The 12316-nt window shown below is 38.5% G+C and overlaps 1 protein-coding gene across 2 annotated transcripts in view; it reads right to left on the bottom strand.

Annotated features, from left to right (window-relative positions):
• JARID2 (jumonji and AT-rich interaction domain containing 2) overlaps window positions 1-12316 on the bottom strand; it is a 334437-nt gene that overhangs the window by 139428 nt on the left and 182693 nt on the right. For both annotated transcript variants that reach the window (XM_043972330.1, XM_043972333.1), the window contains one exon: window positions 10789-10930. In XM_043972330.1, the coding sequence (XP_043828265.1) occupies window positions 10789-10930 (142 nt within the window). The remainder of the gene's footprint in view (window positions 1-10788; window positions 10931-12316) is intronic.

The raw sequence follows: 12316 nt of genomic DNA, 5'->3' as shown, positions 1-12316 counted from the left end.
ACAAAAAACAAGCACGGCTCAGCAGAAGAGAGAGAAGATGTCCTCCCCTTATCCCTCTGCAGAGGTGGAAGTCCATGAGTGGGTACCTTGCAAATATTTTCAGACATTTTCAACAAATTTATCAATTGATGTTTTTTCCCCCTTTTCATCTCTTTTTTTGTCTTTAAAAATATATTTGGGGGGGGGGGGCAGCTAGGTGGTGCAGTGGATAAAGCACCAGCCCTGGATTCAGGAAGACCTGAGTTCAGACCTGGCCCCAGACACTTGATACTTACTAGCTGTGTGACCCTGGGCAAGTCACTTAACCCTCATTGCCCCACCCCACCCCCAAAAAAAAACAAAAACAAAACTAGGGGCAGCTAGGTGGTACAGTGGATAGAGCACCGGCCCTGGAGTCAGGAGGACCTGAGTTCAAATCCTGCCTCAGACACTTAACACTAGCTGTGTGACCCTGGGCAAGTCACTTGACTCCAATTGCCTCACCAAAAAAAAAGTGTGTGTGTGTGTGTGTGTGTGTGTATGGGGGGCCTAGCTCTCCCCAGAGGGATATACCCTCCCTCTGGTAAGATACTGGAAAAAATTATGGCAATATTTGCTTTTTTCTTTTTTTAAATTTATATAAATGTTTAAAAACTTATTTTAAAAGGAATTTTAAAGGGAGGGGGGAGATGAATGTTGCAAAACTTGGCCCCAGAAAAGAGAAATTAGAAGACCCCCCTCTTCTTTCTCTTGAGACAAGAGGTGAGGAGCCCACAGGGTGGGACGCTGTACATATACTGTCAGATTCTTCTGATGTACTGATTTGTTTGCAAGGGCGAGGGAAGGTTTTTTTCCTTCCTCTTTTACTTCTTAAGAAAATTCTTTGTTGAATGGCTCTGGGCAAGGGTGGAAATTTAGGTAATGTAAAGAAACAAAAATATGAATAAAATATCTTTAAAAAGAAAAATAACCATTGATCAAAAGGCCAGATGAAATCACCAAGGAAGATGAGGGAAATGGAAGCCAAACTCCATTTTCATCCTGCCTCATTAATCCCCTATAACTAAGAAGGTGGAGTTTAAAGTATTTTCATGATTCTTAGAAAAGAAAAATTTACTCTCAAAGGTTAACATTTAATATTCTACATGAGCATTTCACCCCAAAATTTTAAGTTATGGTGATGTTCTATTCATTGGAGGCTTTGTTCTGTGGTTTTGTTTTGGTTTTTTTTGTTTGTTTTTTAAGGGGATGGGGGGGGGTGATTAAAGGGGCAGCCTCCTTGTTTTTTGACTAGCACTCTTAGGAAATAATCATACCATCAAGGGAAAGAGCACAGAATAGGAGAGTCAAAAGACATGAATTTGAATCTCAGCATTAAACTGTGCTATTCTGGGCAAGTTGTTTCATGGAAGACCACTTGCATTTGGAGCCAGAGTACCTTGGTTCAAATCCCAACCCTAATAATTACTGTCTGTGTAATCTTGGGTACATATCATGGAATCTTTGCTAGGCCTCAATTTCCTACTCTGTCAAATGACAGGGGTGGAAGGACTGGGTAGTCCTTTCCAACTCTGAAATCCTTTCAGTCTTCATTTCTATCATCTGTAAAACAGGAATACCATCTGCCTCACAAGGTAATGGTGAGGAAAATACTTTATAAACTTAAAACATAAAAATATCATTTATTGTCGCTGTTAATATTAGTTATAAAAAAAGAAGCTACCTTGATGAACTGAGGTGACTACATACTGTATCTGCATAATCAACCCATTCCTTTGTACGCACTAATATTAGCATTCCAATTTGCAGGGGGGGAATCACATTTTCAAAGTTGAAGATTCTGCCTCTGAGTCAGATTTGCAGATAGATATTAGTCTACTAATACCTCTCTATTCATTTTACAACTTTCTTTTGCCTGGGGCAATATTTTCCCTCCATTCAATATTTTAAAGTACTATGTATGCTTTTGAATGAATGGGGACACTGAATGAAACGTGTGGGTTATGAGACATGTGACTGTGCTCAAGGGCAAACAGTGGTTACATTTCCTGTGTTGATTCTCGATGATTCTCTTTCTCCCCCTCCCCCCCCCAATCTCAGCAAAGGGGTGAAAAGCCAATCAAAGGAAGGATTTGTGTTTTTTTTTTCCACAACTATCAAAAATGATTAAAATACACACACACACACACACACACACAGGATTGGTTGCCCAATGTTATATACTACATAGGTATACAAACCTTCCTTTATGTAGAGGTTTTTCTCCCCTGGTAGATTCAAAGCTACCACATTACCATATGGCCTCTACTCCAACTATCTCCAGCTGTCTTTATATATCTAAATCAGAAAAAGCACTCCCAGTCTAGCTACCCTGGAAACTTCCACTTGTCACAATGTGGATATCTTTCTGGAGAAATGGTTTTCTTGCACTGTAACAAAATAGAAACATACACATAAACACACGAGGTGGGGGTGAAGGGGGAGTCTTTGATACTGAAATTTTGCAACTAAACATATATACATCTCCACTGTAATCACCACTACTATTTTACTGAAGAAATAAAGTAAGTCTCAGAATCTGTCACACAAGTGAATAAGTCCTTGGAGATTCTTCAGACTCTACCTTCTGCCTTCTTTCCAATGCAACACACTAAATAATGGAATTATTCCACCACAACACACTAAATATTGGGATTATACACAACGGAACAGGGGTCCTTAATACAGGGTCCATGGACCAACAAGGGACCATGCATAGTCTCTTAAGGGGTTCATGAACTTGGATGAGAAAGTATATATTTATTTCAATAAATCCTATATATTTTATTTTACCCATTTAAAAATATTCTATCTGGGAAGATGTACATGAACTGATGCAAAGTGAAGTGCGAAGAACAAGGAGAACATTGTACACAGTAACAGCAATATTATAAACAACTGTGAATGACTTAGCTATTCTCAGCAATACAGTGATCCAAGACAATTCTGAAGGATGGTAGACACATCCACAGAAAGAACTGATGGAATCTGAATGCAAATTGAAGCATACTTTTTTTTAAACTTTATTATTCTTAGGGTTTTTTTGGTCTGCTGCTTCTTTTGCAACACAGCTAATATGGAAACGTTTTGCATGATTGTGTATGTATAATCTATACCTAATCATTTGCCTTCTCAAGGGAGAGAAGGGAAGAGGGGAAGGGAGGAGGGAAAGAGAGAACATGGAACTCAAAAAAAAGTCTTTTAAAAGAATATTAAAAATTTTTGTTTATGCATGATTGAGAGAAAAAAGATTAATCAAAAATATTCTTTTGAGATGGAGTCCACAGATTTGATCAGATGGCAAAAGGGATTCCTGAAACAAACAAGATTAAGAACCCCTTCTTTAGAGCAACATGTGGAAATCATGTCAGATTTTAAAAACCATAAGGATGGGGGCAGCTAGGTGGCACAGTGGATAAAGCATCAGCCCTGGATTGAGGAGGACCTGAGTTCAAATCCGACCTCAGACACTTGACACTAGCTGTGTGACCCTGGGCAAGTCACTTAACCCTCATTGCCCCACAACAACAACAACAAAAACCATAAGGATGTGTTAGCATCTAATTCCAAGGCTAATTCTTCATAAGGTAATTGACCTAACAAAAAAGCTAATTATTCTTGACCTACCTTCTTTGAATCTATTCAGTAAATCACTGAGCAGTTTAAACAATTAAATAAAAGAAAGCAAGGAATAAAGAAAGTAATATGGAGAAGTTACAGTAGTTGAAGGATCACCTGTTACCACTGAACGTTGGAAGAACTCCTAGTCTTTCACATTAAGAAGTCAAATGGCATTCAGTTATGGCTTCTCCCTTCCCTTTAAAAAAAAAAACTTTACATTTAAAATCAACATATTTAATAGGATTAAATAGCTTTAGGGAGAGCAGCATCAAAGGCCTAGAATAATGCTCTTCATTGTTAACATCAAAAGAAAACAATTTGTCTGCCAAAAAAGGCTCACCCTCACCTTTTCAGAAGATCCAAAACTTTTAAAGTTTATTTTTGAGCATTTTAGCATGTAAAGAAAGCATAACAATTCAAAGAAATATGAGGCTTCTAAGTTCCAAAAAAAGCCTTCTGAGTTTAAGTGCTAGAGGGGAAGAGATGACATATATGTGGGTACAAAGGATATTGACCGCCCCGGATGGATATAGAGCACAACATTTCAAACCACAGTCACCTCACTTCTATAGGCATGTGCACGGCTAAGCCTGGCTTCTCTGTAAGGCAGGAAACTCCCACCATAGCCCCTTGCAAGAGTGCTCCAACACTGCTCTTCCTATGACTCACCACCTTGAAAAGAATGAAGTCCTGCCTTTTTTCCATCCTCACTTAAGCTCTCAATTTATTATTTCAATTGTGGGGAAGGAAGAAAGAGAAAATACACACACAGGATGATAAGCCTCGTACAATATATGAGTATGTATATAATCTTAAAATATAGATCTCTCACAAACATAACAAAATATATATCTCAAATACATTATCTATGTATATATTATTGCATAAACACATATGTATATTTATTACCCATAAACACATACATACATGCATCTACACATGTATAGATGCATTTGTGTATATTGCTGTTTCTCACATACATACACATGCAGGTTCTTTAGAAGGAGGCAGGAAGACTCCAGTTATCATCAGTAGGATGGTCTCCCCGAAGATACCTTGGTTCTTTCCTTAGCAGCCTTTATAAAATCAGTGTCTTGTAAACAGCAAAGGACTGAGTTACCTGAACTAAGAACTGACAGGGACCACTGTTCCATTTTTTTTTTTTGGTGAGGCAATTAGGGTTAAGTGACTTGCCCAGGGTCACATAGCTAGTAAGTGTCAAGTGTCTGAGGTCGGATCTGAACTCAGGTCCTCCTGAATCCAGGGCCAGTGCTCTATCCACCGCACCACCTAGCTGCCCCTCACTGTTCCATTTTTAAGAAAACTCCAGTTACTTACAAACAGGAGAGCTTCTCCAAAAACATGCTGTCCCCAGCAACTGTGACAAGCACCTACCAGGGCCTTGTCTTTTTTCTTTGGCAATGACAAAAGAAACTCATTCTTTGAAGCAATCGCTGGAGCCCACAGCAAACTATGCCATGCCTCCCTCTGCCAATTCATTTTGCTTTTTTAATACTTTTTTCTTGATGTCTGTTCTTTTTTCCATAACGATGCTTTCTCCCAATATCTTTTTTTCCTTTCCTACTCCCAGAAAGAATCACTTGTAAAAAATAGCATTTTGTTAAAGGGGGGAGGGGGGGAATCAGCATAAACAATCAATACACTGAAAAAAGTGAAAAAGTGATGGGGACCGCCTGAATATCTCCCACTGAAACTTAGGTTAAGGGTTTCTTGACTCCAAGACCCAGAACACTAATCCCTGGACCAACTAGCTGTATATTGCTAGCATAATACTGGAATGATTGTACTGCGTAAATGTAGTGGGGAGGGAGGAAACAGCTAGTTGGTGAAGTGGATAGAGTTTAGAAAACTACTCTTCCTATGTTCAACTCCGACCTCAGACACTTCCTAGCTGTGTGACCCTGGGCAAGTCACTTAAAACCCTGTTTGCCTCAGTTTCTTCATCTGTAAAATGAGCTGGAGAAGGAAATGGAAAACCACTCCTGTAGCTTTGCCAAGAAAGCCAAATGGGGTCATGAAGAGTTGGACATGACTGAAAAACAACTGAACAAAAATTTTGCTGATATTGAAAAACAGGAACGAACATCATCTGCTCAAAAGGGCTTATACTTCCAATTTTCAAATGAAAGAAAAGTCAAGACAATCACAGATAGGGACTGATATTAGAATGGTACTGGTCCCTAGATATGGGACCAGGAATAAATCAAGTGGGCTGCTTATACAGAACACTACAGGTGTGGGATGTGCCATGACTTTTTGTTGTTGTTGTTTTTGGTTTTGTGGGGCAATGGGGGAAAGTGACTTGCCCAGGGTCACACAGCTAGTAAGTATCAAGTGTCTGAGGTCATATTTGAACTCAGGTCCTCCTGAACCCAGGGTCAGTGCTTTATCCACTGCGCCACCTAGCTGCCCCTGCCATGACTTTAATATGGCTTCTTAATAAATACACAAATTCTCTTCAACCTGTTCCAACCCCAGCATGTTGGTAATGAGAGAGAGGAGTGGTGGAATAGTCTGAAGCTCTAATTTTATAAGAGAAAACTCAGGCCCAGAAAGCCTAAGACTTGTCCAAAGTCACATAGGGTAATAAGGCTAGAGCTGGTATGTGAAGTCAGAGCCTCTGACTCAGGTTACGGTAGTATTTATGCACTACTATCTTACTCCATTTCTTTGTTTGTTTGTTTTGGTTTTTTGCTGGGCAATGGAGGTTAAGTGACTTGCCCAGGGTCACACAGCTATGAAGTGTCAAGTGTCTGAGGCCGAATTTGAACTCAGGTCCTCCTGAATCCAGGGCCGGTGCTTTATCCACTGCGCCACCTAGCCCCCCCCCCCATTTCTTTAATATAAAATATATGATTATGGGGGAGAAGGAAGGAAAATTTGCAGACAAGGGAAACTCCAGAAGGATACAGTTATCAACTTTTGACTAGGGTATAAATGCCTTGTGTGATATCTGCTCAAGGATCTTAATCCCTTCCCACCCCTCCATGGTAAACAGACTGTCACATCTTTACCAGATCTCTCTTTCCAGAAAAGTGATGATTAAAGATATTCACTCCACAGCTCCAGGCTATGCCTCACTTTTAACACAATCATGCATGACCTTGTATAGCTTGTATGTGTCACAGAGACTGACAATTGCTTGAAGACAGGACCCTGGATTTATTTAATTAGTCATTACACACCACCATCGCCAAACTTAGCACAAAGCAGAATTTCAAACAGAATTCCTAAATGCTGGGTCTGAAAGGACCATAAGGGCCCTTGGGGGACAACCGCCTCATTTTACAGGTGAGTACGCAAGATCCAGAAGGGTCGCACAGGTAATAAGGAGCAGAGGAAAGAGTGAAAGCCAGACCCATTGGTTTCAAATCCAGTAACTTGTCCTTTACAACATGCTGCCTCTCATAATTGTACTCATTTTTAGTAAAGAAAGTTCCATTATAACAAGCTCATCAGTGAAAACTCAAAGACTGCTTTTCAAAAACCAACAAAGAATTCAACCTACCATTTATTATTCAAATAAAGCTACAATTTACACGTCACATAGGCTCGCAGTTAAGACAATCTTTTATCCCCTACTTGGGAAACATAGCCAAAGAGTGGAAGGGGATACTGTTTTGGGGATGTGTCCTGGAGTCATAAATTCGAACATGAGACAGAATGCAAGTATCATGGCCCCCTGATTACTACTGAGGAGCTATTCACTTGACCCTATCATGCTGGAGCCTCACCAGGGTTCTGTAGGCCTCCCACTCTCACATATATCAAACTAGGAAAGGAAAAAAATATGGTAATCAAGTGACTTGTTCCTAATGCAGGATTCTAAATTTAGTAGCTTCAAAAAATGTCAATGAGTTAATAGTAATTATATACAAAATTTATAAGGAGATAGCATTATGAGAGAGTGAAGAGAGAGCAGGATTTCAGAATCTGAGTGACTGGGTTCAAAGCTTTCACATCAAAACAAGAAAGAACAGCCAATCACTTAATGTCCCAGGGTCTTTATTTCCTCCTCTACAAAATGAGGGCATTCAAGGAATTTATCTTGAACTAGAGAAGAACTTAATCTGTGACTCTAGGAGTCTTTGACCTTGCAAAATAGAAAAAGGGGGAAAGGGCAAGTGAAAATAACCAAGAATCAAGAACAAGTAAACAACATTTTCCCAAGGTGGCTTAAAAACATCCTCCAAAGTTGCCCAAGTATCATCATCTGAGCAGTGTCACCCCAGTTTCTCAGAAAATGTATCTATCATGGAAGAGATAATAATATAGTAAAATCACAGAGGATCTTAAGATTAATTCTACTTTTAATGTAAGGATCAAGAACTGGGTGAATATTTGAGTTGCTGAGGTGTAAGATGACATTTGAGAGTAATCAATGAGCATCAAGTAATAGAGAATTCAATAGGTGGAAAAGAATAGGTATATAATAGAAACAAATGAGACCAGTAACTTACATGTTTGACAAACCCAAAGATCTCATCTATTAGGATAAAAATTATCTGAAAAAATCTGATTGGAACTGGGAAGCAGACTGACAGAAACTAGGCACAGAGCAACATCTCACAATGTGTACAAAGATAATTCCCAAATGGGTACATGACCTGGACATAAAGGACAAACAAATCAGACAGAAAAATTACCTTTCAGATTACAGACAAAGAAAGTGTTTGTGAGCAGGTAAGAGATAGAGAATATCTCAGAAGGGTAAATGAATAATCCTGATTAGGTAAAATTAAAATGTTTTTAACACAAACAAAATCAGTCCATCTAAAACTAGAAGAGAAAGAGGAAAGGGGGAAGTAGGAGAGAGAAGGAGTCTTTGCAGCCAGTTTCTATAACAAAGGTCTCAGGTCTCTTTTCAGAAAACAAATTCAAATTTAAAAAAACAAGACTCATTATTCCCCATATGATAAATGCTCAAAAATCATAAACAAGCAGTCTTCTGATTTAAATATCCAAGCTGTCAATGGCCATATAACAAAACAAAACAAAAGGGGGGTGGGGAGCTGCTCTAAAAAAAAAATCACTAATAATTAGAGAAGTGAAAAATAAAACAAGTCTAAATGTTGACCTAACATCCATCAGATTGACCAAGCTGATAAAAATAAAAAATGAAGAGTGGTTGGGGTACTGTGGGAAAACAGGTACATTAATACACTGTTGCTGGAGTTGTAAACCAGTCTAGCCATTCCAGAAAGCAATTTGGAAAGTATATAGCCAAAAAGTTAATAAATGAACCATAATCCTTTACCCAATGAAACTACTAGTACTAGGTCTATATACCCAAAGAGATAAAGGGAAGGCGGGAAATACAAATGCACAAAAATATTTTGCAGTGAATGGCAAAGAAATAGAACCTGAGGAACATCTGTCCAATGGAGAATGGCTGAATAAGTTATATAGGATTTGAAATTGATGAAATCTGAAAAATAATGAAATAGATAGCTTCAAAGAAAACTAGAAGACTTGTATGAATTGATAAAGTGAAATGGACAGAACCAGGACAATAATTTATACAATAAAAACAACACTGTAAAAACAAACAACTTTGAAAGACGGTAACTAATTGGGGGGTGGGGGATGGAGATGGGGGGAAGGGGAGAGAAAGTTCAACATGATTTCAAACAACTCCTGATAAAATAGGCTGCCATATTTACTGACAGATGTCATAGACTCAAGAATCCAAGGCTACTTAAATTTTTTCTTAAATATAACCAAAGGAGAAATTAATTTCACAAAATTTACTACAGAACAGTGAAATACCAATCAATGGATATGCACGCATTAAGTATCAACTCTATGTATGCTAGATACTATGTTGAGTGCTAGAACTACAAAGACAAAAATCAAACAGTAACTATTATCAAGGATCTTTTTAAGGCTGAAGGGGAGTTGTTTGAATAAGTAACATTTACACCAAAAAATACAAAACTATTAAGTGTTACAAAGAAATCAAATTTAAGTAGCACTGACACAACCTCAAAAGCTAAGTTTTCCAACTGCCAATCAGTGAACCTTCCCTAAATTAAGAGCATCAGATCAAAGTCTTCCAGTGTTAGAAGTCCACAAAGATGATCTAACCCAATCCACTAGTTTCCCGTTCTAAGAGTATCAGTATGTAAGAGAAATTACTTCTGAATAAAAGCACAGACTTTTAGAAACAGATCACACTTTATCTGTAGGCTGTTCACAAACACTCTGCCAAGAGTTCCTCCCTGGATAGACCCGTCCTCCCTCCAAAGTAAGCATTATAAACAAATTATACTCAGTGCTGACAGTAAGTCTCAAATTTGAGAAGATTATGGTAGTTGGTTCTCACTAGATGTGCATGTGGCCAAGCTAGTCCTTTCCTTCCAACACACTCAATTCTTTGCCAACAGTTTACTTTAGTGGAATTTCCTATAAGTACCCTCACATCTGGAGGAAGGGAAGAAGGCCAGAGGGGAAGGGAATTCTTTGCCCCTGCAAATATTTAAACTGAACATAGTCTGAGAAAAGTTTCCTACCAGAGGTCAAGAAAAAAGTAAAGTTAAGTGGGTAAAAAAATCAAGAAGAAAAACCAAGTAGGCAAAAGGTCAAGAGAGAAAATCCAATTTTAAACAAGTCTTTGGAATACAGAAAAATAAAAGTGAATGAGCTTTGGATGTAAAAAGATAAGGAAGATGTTGGCATATGTTAAAAGAAGACAGTTGATGAAGAGAATCATTATTGCTATCAATAGTTGGTTCACTAAAACCTTAAACTGTCAATTCATTCTCTTGTTTTTCAAAGTTAACTGCTGTTTTCAGCCTTATTTTAAGAATACCCTTCATAACTGATATTCTGCTGTAAGATTAGAAAAATGGGATACTATACATTATCCATAATTCCTTCAAACAAGGATGTGGGCCAATCTTTGCCTTCTTGGTTAATGGAAATTACACTAATTCAATTGCAGGAAGCCCAGAATCCAGCCACTAAAATTCCCAACACTTCAACAAACTTTATACTACACATTGCCTCTAATCCTCCACGAAAAATACAAAAGCAGGGTGCCCATCCACTACGATCATTCATAAATACTGATGTGGTCCATGGTTATAGCGTATAGTTAAGGTGATAGGTTTTCTCACACACACTGACCTTTTCCTTGATGGCCCTTCTTCAAAATCTGAAGAACTAACATCGTTGCTAGTTGAGGACACTTGTGAGGCGTCGTCCTTCTCATTCTCTGACTGTTCTGATGCTGGTCCTAATCCCTTAGATTGGCCATTAGCGAGGAGCCCTACAGGTGAGAAAAGGGAACATCACATGGTTAAAAGGGACACGGGAGAGCAGCACACTGGCATGCTGACCGCATGCTGCAGCCAGGAAGGACACCGAAGTCTGGACAAGCAGAAGCTTCAAAGGGGGATGACAAAGTTGGGACTTAATCCTACTGTTGATATCTGGAGGACAATAAAGAAATAAATCCATTCGACAAGAAACAAAATCTAACAAACTGATAGGACAAATTCTGCAACTGTCTGGATGGAGAACTACCTACACTTCAATAACATCCACCAACCATCCTGTAGTTCAGAAGATGACACGGAAGCAATAACGGGGTATAATTGTGAAATATGGACAACAGAACTTATACACAATCACAAATTTAGATAGAACTAGAAGGGACCACAGAATTCTCTTGCATCAAACACCCTGATTTCACAAGAGAAAAACTGAGGCACAGAGAGTTTAAATGACTTGCCCAACATTACACAGAGAAGTAGGAAGAAGAGCTAGAATTTGAAAACAGGTCCTCTGACACCTTGTCTGGGGTTCTTTCCATTGAGCCATCCTTCCTGGTGGTCTCCTCGAAAAATGATGCTGACATAACTTAAAATTATTTGGGGAAACTCCAGTTTAAGGACTAATTTGGAGGTTATCAGTTACCCCACAGAAGAAAGATCACAGCATATTTCTAACAAAATATAGTACTGCCCAGCTTGAAATTTATTCACTAGATTTGGTTTTCAAAGACTTCTTGGTCATTTACAAAAATTAAAACTCTACATACAGGACAAAAATTTGGCATCGCTAATAATAAGGAACCATGTGTCATAAGCTTAAAGGCAATTCTGAGAGAGGTTTTTATTCTAAAAGGTTTGGCGGCTAATTCTTCATAATAAAATGGGATATTTCTCCTGACGTTCTCCCTATTATGTGCTACTCCAGGATTAGGATTGTATTCTTTAAAGGCAAAGTGTTCGTTCTTTAAAAAGTAACCATATCAAAAAAAAAAAAAGTCCACATCCACCATTTAACTCTTTAAATACTCAGCAGATGATAAATAAACAATAATGAAAGGCAAAGTAGTGTTGCCTCCTTGACTTCCCTTCCTCTCCACCCATAAACTACTCTCTTTATTACTCAGCCTCTGAGTCCATAAACCAAAGCTAGTCCTATCGCTTCTAGAGAGTCACCTAGAAACTTAGAATTACTCCAAAGAATTCTAAGTACTCTTTTCTCCATGCTTACCAGTTTCTGTCTCCTCCCTAATCTCTCTCAAGCCAGGTCATCCCAAACCACCACCATTTTAAGTTATAAATAATTTTCCCACTATTATCCCTTTCCATACCTTAATTCTGGTTCATAATATCGCTCCCTAGTGCCTACTGCCCTCTGCTCT

The sequence above is a fragment of the Dromiciops gliroides genome, chromosome 1 (genome assembly GCF_019393635.1).
Source record: "Dromiciops gliroides isolate mDroGli1 chromosome 1, mDroGli1.pri, whole genome shotgun sequence".
Lineage (NCBI taxonomy): Eukaryota > Metazoa > Chordata > Mammalia > Microbiotheria > Microbiotheriidae > Dromiciops > Dromiciops gliroides.
Note: the sequence above shows the minus strand (reverse complement) of the source record. Positions and strands in the feature narration are given on the sequence as shown.